This window comes from Dipodomys spectabilis, unplaced genomic scaffold (genome assembly GCF_019054845.1).
Source record: "Dipodomys spectabilis isolate Male_0828 unplaced genomic scaffold, ASM1905484v1 ptg000096l, whole genome shotgun sequence".
Taxonomy (NCBI): Eukaryota; Metazoa; Chordata; class Mammalia; order Rodentia; family Heteromyidae; genus Dipodomys; species Dipodomys spectabilis.
The window spans coordinates 27,506,708-27,523,437 of NW_024870773.1; the positions used below are offsets into that span (position 1 = coordinate 27,506,708).

The 16,730-nt window shown below is 44.8% G+C and overlaps 1 protein-coding gene across 1 annotated transcript in view; it reads right to left on the reverse strand.

Moving 5' to 3' along the window:
• The window catches only part of Ryr2 (ryanodine receptor 2), a 413,538-nt gene that overhangs the window by 145,035 nt on the left and 251,773 nt on the right, over positions 1–16,730 (reverse strand). The window contains exons 28-35 of the mRNA XM_042686202.1: positions 15,758–15,932; positions 9,784–9,992; positions 8,239–8,591; positions 7,489–7,603; positions 6,126–6,286; positions 4,160–4,319; positions 3,741–3,827; positions 696–922 (exon numbers count right to left, since the gene is read on the reverse strand). Of these exons, the coding sequence (XP_042542136.1) occupies positions 696–922; positions 3,741–3,827; positions 4,160–4,319; positions 6,126–6,286; positions 7,489–7,603; positions 8,239–8,591; positions 9,784–9,992; positions 15,758–15,932 (1,487 nt within the window). The remainder of the gene's footprint in view (positions 1–695; positions 923–3,740; positions 3,828–4,159; positions 4,320–6,125; positions 6,287–7,488; positions 7,604–8,238; positions 8,592–9,783; positions 9,993–15,757; positions 15,933–16,730) is intronic.

Below are 16,730 nucleotides of genomic sequence, written 5' to 3' on the forward strand. Positions count from 1 at the left end.
GGCTGGGGGCATAGCTCAAGTGGTAGAGCAAGGGCAAGGTCCTGAGTTTAAAACCCTAGTATTAGGAAGAAGAAAGAGGAGGAGAAGGAGAAGGAGGAGGAGGAGGAAGAGGAGGAAGGAAAAGGAGGAAGAGGAGGAGGAACAGGAGGAGGAGGAGGAGGAACAGGAACAGGAGGAGGAGGAGGAACAGGAACAGGAGGAGGAGGAGGAGGAGGAGGAGGAGGAGGAGGAGGTGGTGGTGGTGTACATACTACTCAATTTACCTGTTTGAAACACTGAATTCAAAGTTTTCATGCATTAATGGAGATGTGTACACCTTAACCATAAACTACATATAGGACGTTTCCATCATCCCTAGCAGAAACCCATTTAGCAGTCAATCCTCAGTTCCTCCTCCAGACCTAAGTAGCTATCCATCTACCATCTCTCTTTAGAGATCCACAAGAAAGAAAAGAAAAACAAGGGAAAAAAAGACAGAGTTCTGATACAAATGAAACTTCCAGGTCCTCTGTAACCAGCTTCTTGGGCTCACTGTGCTTTCAAGCTTCTTCCACTTTGCTCTCTGATTCAGTATTTCATTCATCTGTACTGTCACACCATCTATGCTGCATTTGATTTATCCACTGCTCCCCGACTGGGGGCCACGTGTGGACCGTGGTCATCCTCGCACGAGCGTGTGTGCACGCGGGGCTCACCTGTTCTCCTCAGGGATGTGGAGGGACATGAACTGCAGTGGGTCCAAACACTGCACCAGCCAGCCCTGACGCTCACTGATGCGAGACACATCCACCTTCAAAAACTGGTTGGGCATCCGGCTCCACAGGACATGCGACAGGAACTGCACGTGCAGGCGTGGGGGGCACTGGGGCACGGGGTTTTTGTGCTCGCTCTTGAACAAGCCCGCCGACAGAGGCATCACATTCTAGACCAGGAGGAAAACGGGGGAAAAAAGAATGAATTTACCACATCCCTTGAGGTTCCTAAAGCCATGATGCAATTCTTCACAGGAAAGAGCCAGTGGAGGTAAGAGACTGAGACTCCCTAAGGGGCGTGAGAGAAACTGAAGAGCTCCTGAAAGGAGAGAGGAGGAGGGGAGAGGGGGAGAAGAGGAGGGAGGGAGGCAGAATATAATGCAAAACCCTCTGAAAATGCAGGGCAGGCAAAGAGGTCTCAGAATGTGCCCTTTCTAGGATGTTTTCTGCAAATGCAACTGCCCACAGCCTCGCGGCCCTCCAACCTCCTTGCCAGGCAGGGCCCCTGAGGAATCAGGCAAGGCTGTTGGACAGAATTTAGTACCCAACCCCTGCCACACCCACCCCACGCTCCTGGGTGGGTCAGCTCTTCCCATCCTTAACCATTCCCTCTAATCAGCAATTGCACCAACTCAACACATAAACCCACTCATCAAAGAAAGTCCAATCGGTTTGGCATTGACCAACGCAGTTTTTGTTCTTCACTTCCAATAGGCGATTTCAGCCAGCCTGTGTCCTCTGGGCCCAAAGAAAGAGAGGCCTCCGCTGTGCTGACACATATTAGCTCACAGTTGAGGTGGGAACCCCACCCCCTCCCAGAGGAAGGGATCTGCCCCACAGGTCTGCGTACCCTCCCACCTCTTTTCCTCTGGTGAGCACTCTCCTGCTCTCTCCAGGCTGCCTGTCCTCAAGCTATTGCTGTTCCCTTTGTGAATGGGAGGCAGTGGAGCCAGACGCTGCTCAAGGCACTAGAGTGCACACAGAATCCCTGTCCTCCCTCCCCCTTTCATTGTTCTTGTTGCAGATATAAAGCAATACTAATAAGTAAGTTAAATAGTATACCAGAAACAGCTGTGAACAGCATGCAGCTATGATAAGCATCGTTGAGAAGGTGACATTTAAAGAAAGACAAACAGAGAAGGACCACATGGATGGCAGGGAGGAGGAAACATGACCTGCAGAAGGTCATGGCCAGTGTGGCTTCAGTACAGCCAGATGGGAAACCAACAGGAGAGGACATCAGGGAGGGGAGAGGACGTCAGGCCTCGTGGTGGCCCATGGACCACCAAAAGCATCTGATCTCCATCCTCATCAGGGAAGCAGGGCTTCTTCTGGCCCTCTCTGTGGTAGAATGATCTGGCCTGAGCCACTGTAAAATAGTGAGGATTATAGTCCAATAGCCAGATGGACAAGGCAGAGTTACATGAGAGTGTGTAGATTCATCCAGAAGGAAAATGAAATGGTAGGGTTGAGCATGAGGACCAGCCAAGGGAAAGGCTACAGGAGTCATAAGCATTAGACCTGCCTTGGAGAGACCTTGATATAGAACATGAAGGAGGGAAGTCGAGGATGGCACCAAGATTTAGAGCTTCAGAAAACAGATCAGGGATTAAGGGAAGTTGGCAAAGGAGCCCTTTGAAAGAGGGAGTGTGGAGAAACAGCTGTTCAATCGGGACATAGCACTTTCCACAGCAAATGGAAAGGCCAAGAGGTAGCTGAACTATCACTACTTCATATATATGAACACATATGTATATATTCATACTCATATTCATATATGTGAATAGATACACAGCATATAAATGACATGTGCATTGCTATATAATATATATGTATACATAAATACTATTATATACTATATATTTAGATGATGATGATGATATGTGTGTGTAAGAGAGAGAGAGAGATCTAAGCTTCCCTCCTCCTTTTTCTCATGCTGTCTTGAACTCACTGCCATATGACTTCTCCCATATTCTAGAACCATCCACAAGACCCTCCACAGGTACCCTCCATCACTGACCCTTCTGTGGCAGGAGCTATCTTCAACTGTCGGCCCCTTCAATCCTGAAGCCTTCCCTCCCTTGGCTCCACAAGGCTTCTCCCCCTCTCAGCCCTCCTCCCCCATTCCTGGAGCTGTGCCCCCCCTCGGCCCCTCTCTGCCTCTTCTTCCTGAGACCACACAGCAGGGTTCTCCCATCCACCCTACCTCCCTCTCACCCACTGCCTCCAACATTCCCTTCACTCCTCTCAACCAGGAGTCACAGCTGACTTCTGGATGACTGACCTCACCATTCCCACCACAGTTCTCTTTCCTTCCACACAGGTGGATTGTGCATCTAGATCTTATCTATGTAATGTGAAAATCTACTGAGCAGGCACCATGTGTAAAGGGTGAATCAATATTTTCAGGAATTTTTTAAAAATTTATACATGGCTCTCTCTGGCCATATCCTGGAAGGCATCTCTTGGTGCACACTTATCAAATTACTTAACTTCTATATTCTTACTCCCTCTACCAAGAGTGCTTCCCCCTAGCAAACATGGATCCCAATGTAACAGCAATCAACCTAAATATACCTCTTCTTTCTGATCTCCTGGCTCTTCCCTACCTTCTTTGCTGTTCTTTCGTTTATGTTTCCAGAGATCTCCAGACATGCTGCTGTTTAAGTTACAACGTTTTAAATCTTTATGTGTGTTCACTAACTCACGTTTGAGTTCAGAGGTCACTGTACTTGTAGGGAATTTGTCATTTTTTTTTGTTCTGTATAGCCCTACTACTCATGAATAATATACTGAAAATCAAAGATAAACTCATTCAGTTACTAGAAAGAGATTCTCTAACACAGCTACAGTCCCTTGAAGAATGATGTGTTTGATCTATGTTACTGTATCATACAATATAATAAGATACTAAATCCTTTTCAGGAGTACATGCTAGGCCTTTACAGAAAAGAACACGATGCAACACTAGGATTGAGCCATCCTTACCTTGATTCTTCCCAACTCAAACTGGAAAACATTGGGGCTTGTAGCTTGTGCAAACACAGCGGGGAATAATTTTGTGCTTGGCTCCACCTTAGACAAACAAATGCATTTGCCAATGTTAGTCAAGAGGGGAGACAGAACAACCAAGAAACATTTTATACAAGGAAACATTTTTTCCTTCCTCTCATAGCAATATTGATTTTCCCAGAATTAGTTGGAGAACATTGTGATTGTGCAAACATCTTTGCAGGCACATAGTACTCTGAAAGGTCATAGCAATGCAGAGGGTTGACAGACATCTAAGTATATATCATTATCTCCTTTTCTGCTTCCCTATTTTCTTTCTAATTTTTGACCTTCCACTATGTCTTCCCCTTTCCCTCCCTAGAAGCACGAGGCCATCCCTGACCGCTGCCACGTACCTGGTAGTAAGTGCTCAGCTCCTTGCCATTGGCAATGAACGTGAGCAGCCCGCTGGCTGCGTCCACTACACAGCCGATCTCCAAGCCGTTGTTGTTACGGCCTTGCCCGGGGCTCATGCTCTCGCCTGCACACACCATGTAGCAGTTGCTGCGTTTGATGCTGGTTTGCCACGTTTAAAAGAAGAATACATAGAAAGTAAACTCACATTTTCATCTTGGCATGACCAGTGGGTATGAGGGAAAGCATGTGTATCTTGCAGAACTAAACCTAAAATATGCTGTGCAAGCAACAAGCTCATGCGGCAATGGGAAGGTGCACAATGGGCCCGGTTCTGTGATTCTGAGCGAAACTCCATCAACTGCGGTGGCCGTTCCAGATCAAGTCTGATGCGGCTCTAGATTCCACATTGTTCTAAGGGACACAGGCCAGTGGGCTGGAACCCAAGAAGAACTGACCTGCACCTTCTCTCTAAAAATATTCAAACCAAACTGGACCTTTGTCTGAGGTTCAAAAGAGTTTTAACTATTTCATAAGCATCCAAATTTGAGTGTGCATCTCTTTCATTTTTTTAACCACTTGCTCTAAGAAATATTCATTTCCTTATGCACATTCTTCATGGGCTGTCAATGATTCAAATAGATTTAAAATTTGGCTAAAATGATGCCCTTTTATGGCTGGCGATCTGTTATGAGAAACAGGGTTAACTTGAAGATGTACAAAATTGGTGACACTAGCAAACATTCACCCGTTTTTTTTCAGGTTTACCAAAACCTTTGTTCAAGATGGAAGTGAAGTGACATACTTTGAGCCCAACCTGCCTCGTCCTCCACTGCCAACAACTAACACCACTGGCAAAGAAAGGCCAACAGCAGGCAAGCAGGAGGAAAGAAACATAAAGGCCAAGGTCAAGTCCAAGTCAAGGTCATCAAATGCAGGCTGTTTCTTTGCGCGAGCTCTGTACAGTCCACTGGTCCTTCCTGCTCTAAATCCCCTACACAAAAGCACCTGTCCACTACTCCATCACTACCATGAGGTTGTGTTTTTTTTCTCCTTATACTGTTGCCATCTCTGAAAATTGAATGCACTCCCAAGAACTGTCCCAGACCGCGCTGCCTGGACCCTGCTACAAATATGAAAGCCAAGTGTCCATCACTGGAGATGGCACCGAGGCTTCCATCTCAAGCGCGCGGTCCATTGTGTTGCCTGGGTTACAACTGGAGGGCGGTCAGCGAGGTTCCCTGTCACCCACAAGGATGGTAGAGAAGAAAAGCAACGTTATGGAAGACTGATTTCTGAGGCCTGCCACAGCAGATCAGAGAGGAGGCATGGCACACAAGATAGAAGCAAACGGTCAGATCTTCTCTTGTCTCATTCTGCAAGGAAGATAGCCGTCTTCACTTTGGCCAGGGTTTGGTTTCAGTTTGGTTTGTTGTACAGATGGAAAAAGGATGGCACAGAAAGTGTAAGTGACTTACCCAAAGCCACACAGCGAGTCAATGGCAAAGCTGAGGAAAGAACCCACTACTCCTCAGTCCAAGTTCAAAGGTGTGCACCTTGTCTCAACTACCAGCCCACGCTCTTTCTTCACAGTTCTCACCCCCCCACCCACCACATCCAGGTCCCGGAGTTCTCATCTCCACCCAACTTTGATCCCTACAGCCAAGGCTAGACAGACTTTGATAACCCATGTCTCTAGTCATGACACCTAAGCAATACTGAACTTTGCCCACAGAGGGGCAGTGGTGGTAAGATAACAGTTCTTGCTTCCCATATTCTTACATTCCTTGCTGGTTTGTAGGACTAACAAAAATGACAGTGATATCAATAGTTCCATTAGATTATTTCTATACATATCTTGGGCACAGAATCCAAAAAGAAAAGTACCTAAGTTTAACCAGTATTATCTTGCTTTGTTTTGTTTTTCCAGAGGTCATTCATTCAGGATAAACACTGAAGAGAACAAACCTTTCATGGACTTTTCCCTTTTCATCTCCCAGTGTGACGGTCACTGTCCGGACTCTATCCAAATCAAAGCCAGGGTCGTGCTGGTGGAAGTCAGACGTGATCCAGCCCACCCAGACATTTGCGGGCTCCTGCCCAGGGAAGATCCTCACCGAGTAATAATACTGTTGAGATAACAGGGAAAACAAATACATCACCACCGAGTAATAGTACTGTTGAGATAACAGCGAAAACAAATACATCACCAAGTAATAATACTGTTGAGATAACAGTGAAAACAAATACATGAAATTGTGTCATCGACAGGGAAGTGGGTAGAAGTGGCGATCATCCTGTCCAGTGAGATAAGCCAGACTCAGAAAGCTAAATACCTCGTGTTCTCACTCACTGGTCCATACAGACCTAAAATAATGATGATTATGATGATGGTGGCGGTGGTTGAGGCAGTGGTGATGATGACAATGGGACATAAATGTACAAGGGGAGCTGCCTAGGAGGGGAGAGAACGAGGGGTGGGAGAGAAAGAAGAGGACACTGATTGGGAAAAGAGTCCGATGAATTGCTGTGTGTATTCATGTGTGTATACATAAACATACATATCAACACAGCATAATGGAACCCTCTCAACACTAAACACTGTGAAAAAAGCAATGAGGAAGGGAAGGAACGTTCACGTTCAGGGGGTGTGAATTTGCTCAAAATGCCCTGTGTGTAAATGTGGAAAGGCCACAATGAAACCCCTGGTCTATACATTCATTTAGAAATAAAGAAAGATTTCAGCTCTAGTACGTGAGCTTCAAACATGGGAATTACATACTTTTTTTTCATTTGGCATGTCAGGATTTGAACATTTTAATGTTAGTAGACAAGAGCTGACTTCTTAGCGAGCATGATAAATGATCTGCTTTGTTGAGACAACTGCATAAAATGAAAGAAATGAAATGGACTTAGAAAAGACAAGGACAAATTATAAAACTGTATTGCGGAATAATATTAGGGGTGTCATTAAGGATATTTTCCCCAAGTTAGCTCTCTTATGACACAGCAGACATCGTGGCACAAATATTTCTGGGTTTTATATCCTAAAGGTATATCTAAAAGTACAAACAAATAATTATTTTAAGAATGATGCCCGGCTGCATAGTGGCACATGTTTATAATCCCGGTGCTAGGGATGCTGGATCAGGAGGAGCTAGTGCACAGCCACCGTGGGCTAGACTGAGACCCTGTCTCCATAACAAGTATGTTCCTAAAGGCAACAGATCAGATTATGGTGTCTGAGGTGGAGCACAGAGTGAGTGACAGGAGCTGGAGAGCACAGGGATTGGTTGACAGGAGGTGATGGGTGGGAGGTGCTGGCTCATACCGTGGAAGTGTTCATGAGGTATTCATAGTCATCCCGGTCGTCGGCCAGGACGTCTTCAGTGAGCCTGGCAGAATGGCTGGTGCTGTAATCTGGCTTTGTTCTTCTAAGTAAAAATCTGCAATATATTAGAGGACAAAGAATCAAGAATGGTTTCTTTTGAATGTTCTGCTTACTTTGACTAGGATCATGTCATCAGTTTCATGGTTCTCAGCCTGGTCCACACTGCCACCCCTTCCCCAGGGAGCAGTGGGACCCTGCAGTCAGACTCGGCTGTCAGAGCTGGGGCTGGAGCTCTGCCTGGTGTCCAGCGGCGGGAGGCAATGGAGGCTGCCCAGTGGCGCTCGGTGCCCCCACAGCTCCCACCACAAGGACTGACTGTCCATCATGCAGAGTGTGGGAGGCCCTGACTTACTACAAGATAACAGCCGGCCTTGCTGAACCTGAACATACAATGTGGTGAGCACACTCTCTAAGCTTTAACCAATAAGGTCCACCTGGACATCTTAAGAAGTAACTTGAAGCACATTACATGAGGGCTAACAAATTAGGAGGCCAACAGGCTGTTTTATCTTCCCCTATAAGAAAAAAATTGGGGCCAAAGAATTTTAAATTAATACAGCAAGAAAGGAAAAGAAAAAAAGGGAAGAGAGAGGTGGGCAGGAATACTACTTGGGAACCTTGTCTCCTCTACTGTAACTCTGCACACACAATTACCACATATTAAGAATCACTGTCATAACTGCTAATGACCTTTGTTTCAGGCGGGAGGGCTTTTCCTGAGCGTAGTCTTTATGGTTATTAAACTCAGACTTTGTGGCTTCTTTGTCTTTATCAATGCGGTCAGGCACGAGATGGCCGTGAGCCGTCTTCATGAGAACCTCAAAGTCAGAATCCGTGTCGTAGTCTTCCAGATCATTCTTAGGCACAAAGAGGCCAGCGCCCGAGAGCCCCCCAGGCACCGTCTTGGAGAAAACCTCAGCACACTCAATGGGCATGCTCAGGCGGTAAAACATGATGTCTGAGGTGCTGTTCTGAGAGCCAAAGGACTTCTGGGTAACCTTCAGGCACGGGGAGCTGTCCGTGGTGCCGTCTATCCTGGTCACCTGGCAAAGGAAGAGGAGGCGTTAGTTCACATTAGTTCATCACCATGCCTCACTGCCTGATCTTCAAGAGGACTAGTGTGTCTCCTGACTCCCAAACACGGCATCACTTTGTCAGAGACAAGGAAGCACAGAGGCCTCTGTTAGGGATGTGCAGTCCGCCCTAACCAGCCACAGTTTCTGCTCCTTCTGCAGATTTAATGCATTGCTTAAGAAAATGTTTGTAAAATAGCGCATCTGTGCTGAATACGGTCAAGACACTTTTCCATGTTCTCATTCCTTAAATGATAGACAGAATTGGCATTCTGTTAGGGAATGACTGAGGAATGTAGAAACTTAAACTTGATGGAAGGACGTGCAGAAGTTTGGGGCAAGTACAACGCCATTTTATGTGAAGGACTGGAGTACAGGTTTTGGCATGCCCAAGAGTCTTGGAACTAATTTTCTATGGACCCTAAGAAACAACTGTATTCACAGTTCTTATCCTAACTCTAAAGACAGCTTGGGGGAATTTGTGCTATCATGGACACAATGGAGCCAGCCTGGCCTGGCCTCCATATCAAAAGCATCAAGCTGGGTAACCTGATTTGCCAACATGATTGTGTTGAGAGATGCCGAGGACTTCGGCAACACACACCTCAGCATGCAGAGACAATGAGACCATGAGGCTCTGACCTGACGCCTTAATCCACTGATGGATTCAGAAGTGGAACAGACTATTGGGTGGCTTTGGAACTGTGGAAGGCATGGGCAAACGGAAGGAAGTAGAACCCGGGGCTGTGACTTAGGAGGCTTTATCTTGGCTGTGATTCCTCTTTACTTCCTGGCTCCCATGAGGACAGCTTTCTTCCACCAAGTCTTTTGGCTGCCATGATGCTCTGCCTCACCACAACAAAAATCCATAGCAATGGAGCCAACCCATCATGGATCGAAGCCTCTGGAACCATTAGCCCAAATAACATTTCTCCCTTAAACTGCTTTGTTTTGTTTCAGGTATTGGGCACAAAAAGAAAATTGTCCATCCATCTAAAAAGGTTCTGGTAGAGCACCTATCCCAATTCTGCTACACATGAATGCATCACGGCCTCCATGTTGAGTGGCAATAACTGACCCCCCAAAGACCTCTCATAGATAAAGGAATCTGTTGTTGTTTTTTTTGCTCTTGGGGGTCTGATTTTTTAAAGGAAAGGCAAACCTCAATGTGCTCATGGTTGGATGGAACCTGTAGAAACTGAGGCAGTCTCTTGCTCAGCCACATGGTGATGTCCCTGTTTGTGTTAACGGCGAATGGCTCATAGCCCTCCTGCAAGCCACAGATGGTGAAGTATTTCAAGGTGCTGACGTCCTTTCCGAAGTTCATCCTGCCCACCTGTCCCACTCCGAGGCTACACACAGGAATGAATCCTGGGAAGAAAAAAAGAAAAGTCACAATCTTCAGGATAGTCATTCCAAGAGCCTGTTGGCACAGAACCCTGAGCGGATAGTTCCAGGACTCTGATCTATGATACAGCCACCATCCTAGGAAGATGATAATAACAGAAGGAAGAGACGTTGAGCGTTTCACATCAGGGAGAGAAAACAAGATTTGATATTGACCTCATGATTTACTAGTGTGGCCTTACATAAGACCCTTCTGTCAGCTAGAGGGGTGGCTGCCTTTTGTGTTGCTCTTCAAGCTGCTAAAAAAAGCTTGATTTGTGGGGACACCAGCGAGTCTACACTGTCAGCTCCTTCTTAGGTAACTCCAAGAAAGAAGACTATGGGCAAGCATTTAAAACCATTTCACATGCAAATAGCTGTTTTTGATCTTTGAGAAGCACTTTGATTGTTTTACTTCTGAATACTCATTCAGAAGTATATGCTTATATGTACATGTTATCTACATGGGAAGTTTAATACACACACATGTACACACATTGCAGCAAGGACCATGGGAAAAACAGACAAAATAGTTCATAATATAACAGAGGACCAAGTCAGCACATCCTTCTGCTCCTGAGGCAGGAGAGGACCAACACTAATGCTCCTCATTGTTTCTTTGAGTTCTTTAGAATCAACAGTCACCAGGGGGTGAGAGGTAATTTGTCATGACAAGGGTGAGAAGGTGTTTTTCTGGAGTAAAGAGAGCATTTGTGTACTCTTCATGTTGTTCTACAATGTTTCACACACATGTGAAACAATAAGAACAATAAATGGGTGGTCCACAGACTCCAGAGGATCTAATTGGATTCTCTAATGTGTAGATCAACTATGTAGTGGCTGCTAAGAATCAGCCGATGGCAGAACTAAGATACTCAGTTCTACTGTTATCCTTCAAACTTCTGCCCTTGTTAACATTTTGGCCAGTAAATGACTTATGCCACGCCACACAAAGCAGAAGACAATACAGATGACACCTGCTTATCCCAGTGTTTCCAGAAGTATGGCCGTGACTTGTGGTGGCCCAGGAGGAGGGAGGCGTGCTCCACCTGGGTTCCAGGAAGTGGGGACAGAAAGATTCCAGTTACAAGGAAAGGAGCTGAAGCTGTGTGTGTGCAGCTGTGCCAGGAAAGTTGCTCTTAGTAAGTACCCACTCCCCGCAAGGAAAGAGACTGTGTAAGTACAATCGATCTGAGACAGCTTGGAATGCATCAGTATCGAGTGGTAAATCTCCAGTCATCTTGCATAATCGAAGGGACAGGGTTAGAGCCACTCCTCAGAGAAGGGCTGTGAGAATGGTGAAGAGGCAGACGCTGATCAAGAGTATCTGTATTCACACACTGCTCTGTTCAGTGGTATCTCCTTTGTATGTCTACATCGAGATGATTTAAAGAAAAAACAGCTTCTCAGATGGTGAGCACCCACTAATTTCTAGTCACTCTATCTGCAGAGGGTTCCAGTAGCTCATACTCATCCATGAATGCTTCTGTACATTTCAAATACTTTTGGGGGGATAATGAAGGTTAAGTGACTAGAGAAATGCACAAAGATATCTTCTTCCAGACTGGTTACCTGTACTGGTTACCCACGTACAGGTGGGATTTTTTTCCTTAATAATATGCCTCCTTATAAGATGAAATGAGTCTCATGGACTTTCCTGCCCAAGCTGGCTTTGAACGGTGATTCTCAGATCTCAGCCTCTGAGTAGCTAGGATTACAGGCGTGAATCACGGACACCCAGCAGGGAGGGAGGGGTTGATAGAAAAAAATGTTTTTGTTTTAATTGAAGTTTCACAGTGGTAGGACTTTCAACATTTTTTGTTGTTGTTCCTTCCATTTAACAAGTTGCTTTTGGTGAATGTGTAATTTGAAAACAAGGGATAGCTTTCATTAAAAAAACATCTTATAAAATTAAGAAGAGTGACAGAGGGGCAGGTGGGAGAGGCTGGTGAGCGGGGTGGGTCAGAACATGGAAAAAGGCTACCTTGCCCCAGATGCACGCATTCATAAACTGCTTTGTGAAATGGCAACTCTTTTGTACAACTGAAAGTTATAATAAAAATTATTTCATTCAAAAAAAAAGAAATGCAAGAGGGTAAAAGCAAAAAAAAAATTATTTCATTCAATATGAAAGGACATAGCTACATCCTTCGCCTGAATAGATGTCTAAGACACAGAGGGATGCGAAACATCTCACACAGCACCTTCAACCCTAAGTGTCAACGTGTGCTAAGTCCAGAACCAAACATCCATCCCGCTTCTTACATTCGACTGATACAATTAGGACAGTTTGTTGTGCATGCCGTAAACTTTTAACCTTTGTTCTTCTGGTGGTACTGGAGTTAAGTGGTCCTCCCACTTGCTAGGCAAGTGTTCTGCCACTTGAGCCCATGTCCCTGAGCTCTTTGTGCTTCATTTTTCAGGTAGAATCTTGTGTTTTTGACTGGGCCGGACAAGTGATACTAACCAGACTAAGTTACTCATAAATCTCTGCTTTCAAAGTAGCTGAGGTTACAGGCATAACCCCCCACGCCCAGCACAACCACTCATTTATTTGATTAAGTATCTATTGAGCAGCTGCCATGTAGTAAAAAGTGGTTAATAAAAGGTGACGGACATATACCCTGGCTCAAAGGTGCTCAGAGCCTAAAAAAGGGAGGGAAGACAAGAAGAAATTTGAGAGAAAAAACAAAGCCCCTCCCCCACCTCCTCACCCCCAGCCATTGCACAGGAAAATGCAAGCAACAGAGCAAGGGTGGAAAGGCGGTCAGTCTCCAAAGAATTACCATCCAAGAAGAGGGTAATCTGGGCCTGGTGCTCCACCTGCAACCCCGCACACCAAAGGCTGAGAAAGGAGGATTGGGAATTCAAGGCCAGCTTGGCCTATATAACAAGACCTTGTCTCAGAAAACAAGCCAAGAAATAAAACAAAACAAAAAGAAAAGTAGAGGTGCAGCACGCTATACAGAAGAGAGTTCAGTGTCCACCAGGTTCGGATCAAATCTTAGCCTTAATAGCTATTTGATCTTTTCAGGGTACTTATACTCTTTAAGCTTTAATTCCTTTAAAACACCCATTGGTGTTTTAATCCCAAAATACCTAAGCCATGGGATTTTTAAGGTGAAATCCCATACAAAGTATTCTGCTTTAGCACGAAGGTTCAGAACACTTAATTTAAAAATTGGAAAAAAAAAAAAGTAAAAGGAGAAAGTAAGCTATGGATAAATAAGAGAATGGTGGTAAGCCATGATATGTATACACGCTAAATACATGTAGGCAAGTAAACTCATCCTTAAGATGCCCAGAGTAAAGCTGAAAAGAGCAACAAAACTCATACAAAAGAATTCACAAATGCAATCATTCTAGGTGAAGGATACAAAGGTGTTACTGTCCTCCGCTTACATTTTTTGGAAGAACTTTGATTTCTCAAAATACGAGGTGTAGTAGAAGACTTTAAAATCCTGTTAAAAGCACTTTTAGGCCTTTGGACAATACTTTCAAGTTTCAAGAGGGCTTAATTCACAATATCATGCCAATTCTTTAGAAAAGAGAGAAAGAGAAAAACACAAGAAAAGCCAAGGGTTTTTCCCCTCTAGGGAGTAAGAGTTTATATCTATAGCTATATCTATCTAAATATCTCCATCTATTCATCTATAGAGATATAACTTTAACAATTTTCATTACACAAATATAGATTATTTTCCTCAGCTTACTCGATGCACACTAGTAGATGACACATTCTGTTGCTTCATTATTCGGGCACCCAACCTCTAGTTATAGTGCTAGGTCAACCTTAGGCATTACGTAAACAAATGAATGTAGCCATGTCCTAATAAAACTTTATTTATAAATGCACATAGTGGGCTGGCTGGGACCTGGGGACCTCAGTATATAAAATGCTGTGCTAGGTTTACTGTTCTTCAATTCTCTTGGGAATACGAGATGCCTCCTGATACTGCGTGGAGAAATATTAAGTATTTGCCTCAGTTAATATCTAATAAATACACACCAGGTACAAGGCAGTGTTTGACACAGTAAGTATGGATAGGAACCTCTGATAACTGGGAGTTTAGCTTTAATTATAAAACACATATAGTAAGTAATTTAGGAGACCATTATATCAACATAGGTGATGAAATGAAATATCAGGAAATAATAAATACTATTAAGCTCAACCAGCACAAGTTCATAAATAACATCAGAATAGGATAACCTATTTATGTCTAACCTATAGGTTCGATATTTTTTCACAAGTAGGACCTAAGCAGCCCACACATAGTTCAACACAATAAAAACAGATGTCCACATGTCCGTGCAGCCCATGTAAAATACAGGCCCTTACCTTTCTGACCTTTGCACTATCTTCCACCCCAGTTACCTTAATTGACACTCTACAAATAGCAAAGCCTGCCGATCGCTAAGCAAAACTCTCTTTCCTGGCAGTGGAGCTTTAATCCGTGCACAGGAGCTCAATTGGTTACTTGGGCATAAGCCAGACCTACCATATTTGGGGGAAAAAGTTGTTAAAACATTAGCTAGAACCTATGGTGACGCTGCTGCTTCTCCACCCCAAGGCAGATGGCTTGGGCACTTTCTAACTCTCTCTAGTGCTAAGCCTCCGTGTGTCTCAGCAGGGGGCGGTGTTGGGAGCACACAGGTTCTGCCAGGCTGGGGACATGCCCACCGGCTTGGAAGGGAATACGCACAGGAAATCTAGGGATGAGAGGAAAGTAAAGCAGCTCACAGGCAGACTAGATTCACTTTCCTAAAGACATATAATTTGAGATTTTTTTTCCCATTTCTGAAATGCAAAGAAGAATTCACATCTAAAAACCTAAATGAAATAGCCCCAAACAGAGTTTTCAATAGTCCACATCATATTTAATATACATGCAAACCTTTTTAGTACACGAAAAAGAAAGGGTAACACTTCAACACACACAAGCCGATGAGTTCCGCTTTTTCTTCCCAGATGAGAAAAGAAGACATGAAATCATTTTGTGTAGAGTCTTACATCTGATCAAATAGATGCCACCATTGAAATAAAAAATGCTGTGGGCTGAAAGCCAACACAAGCTGACAATACATGCTCGTTTGGATTTCTGGGATCTTCCAACTGAAGACACCATCATCTCCAAATACTACTTTTATTTTCCGGAAATGAGAACAAAGAGGCTGTTTCCCAAGGCTACACAGGAAAATGGACAGAACCAGGTGCCGTGGATTCCCCTACTACAAAATGATGGTAGCCCCAAACTACTTCCCAGTGGAATACCACTGTTCAGGTGGTTTTTGTTAAATCCTCATAAAAGCCATTTCTGTCGGGCACTGGCAGCTCACGCCTATAATCCTAGCTACTCAGGAAGCTGAGATCTGAGGATCATGGTTCAAAGCCAGCCTACGCAAGAAAGTCTGTGAGATTCTTATCTCCAATAAACCACTCAGAAAATCGGAAATGGCACTGTAGCTCAAGTGGTAGAGCACCAGCCTTGAGCTGAAGAGCTAAAGGACAGCACCCACGACTGACAAAATAATAATAATTTTTTAAAAAGCCATTTCTACCTCATTAACATCCTAGCAAAGAAGTCCACGCAGCATGGCAAAGGTGATTTCCAAGGTCTCTCAGAGGTCCTGCGCACAGACAACTGCTCTGCTTCACCCTCACACAGAGACAGCCACCTTGGACAGACAGTCAGACCTCTGCAGTGGGTACTGACAGCCAGAAATACCAGCACATGTGGCCCACTCACCATCACCCACGTCGAAGTCCTTGAACGCCAACTCAGAGCCCGAGTCGTCCAGCAGGATCTCCCCGTTGAGTGTGAACACCATGGTGTGCTCGTTCATGTCCACCATGCAGCCCACCACATCCCCAGCCTGCCACGCGCGGCCGTAGTGCTCATTGCCCTGGTGCCACCGCTGGGCCTGCAAAGGACAGAAAGGCCTGGGCCACTGCCAGCCGGGGACACCGCACCCGCCTACTGCCCGGACAGCGTGCACAGGCAGAGGCCCCTCAGCCTTACAGCAGAAGCTGAGCGGAAACGTGAGCGCAGGTTTGTGAATGTGAGTCTAGTGTGGTTAAGTATCCGAGCAACCCCTCAGACTTTCGGTTCAAAGAAAAACGATCCGCCTTTACACTCTACTTAGGTCATTTGCTTCTACGAAGGCTTCCCCCGGGATTACAGTCTGTTTTGCTCAACTCCCACAAAAATAAAATAAAGATTTAAGAGCTGAGAATACGTGATTGAAAATAACACACTCTAGTTTTCATCTATTTCAAAATAAATCCAGTTCCTTTGGGGAAAAAAAAAAAAAAACAAAAGGTTTCTTAAAGCTCTTTGGTTCCATTTTAAAACCACAAAAGCTTCAACCCCAACCTAAAAATATTCTTAAGCAGTCTGCTAAGATCTAGCTAGCCAAAACCGGTCTCTTCTGGCAGCAGCCCTCCTCTACACACATGAGGGAAATCTCAGTTCTGAAGTACCTTGGAAACACAGCTGTGATAAATGTGAACTGGGGTCCTCAAGTCTGCTTCACTAATTGGCACAGACGACATGAGACCCTGTTCTGTCAGATTAATCTTTCCAAGATCTGTCCTCACTGGGACCATGGACCAGTGGAACCACCAGGTAAAACAATGTTCTTCTTCTTCCACCCCACTCCCACATCTGTCTATCTGTTGGTCTCCCACAACCATCTGTCTCCCACATCTGTCTGTATGTC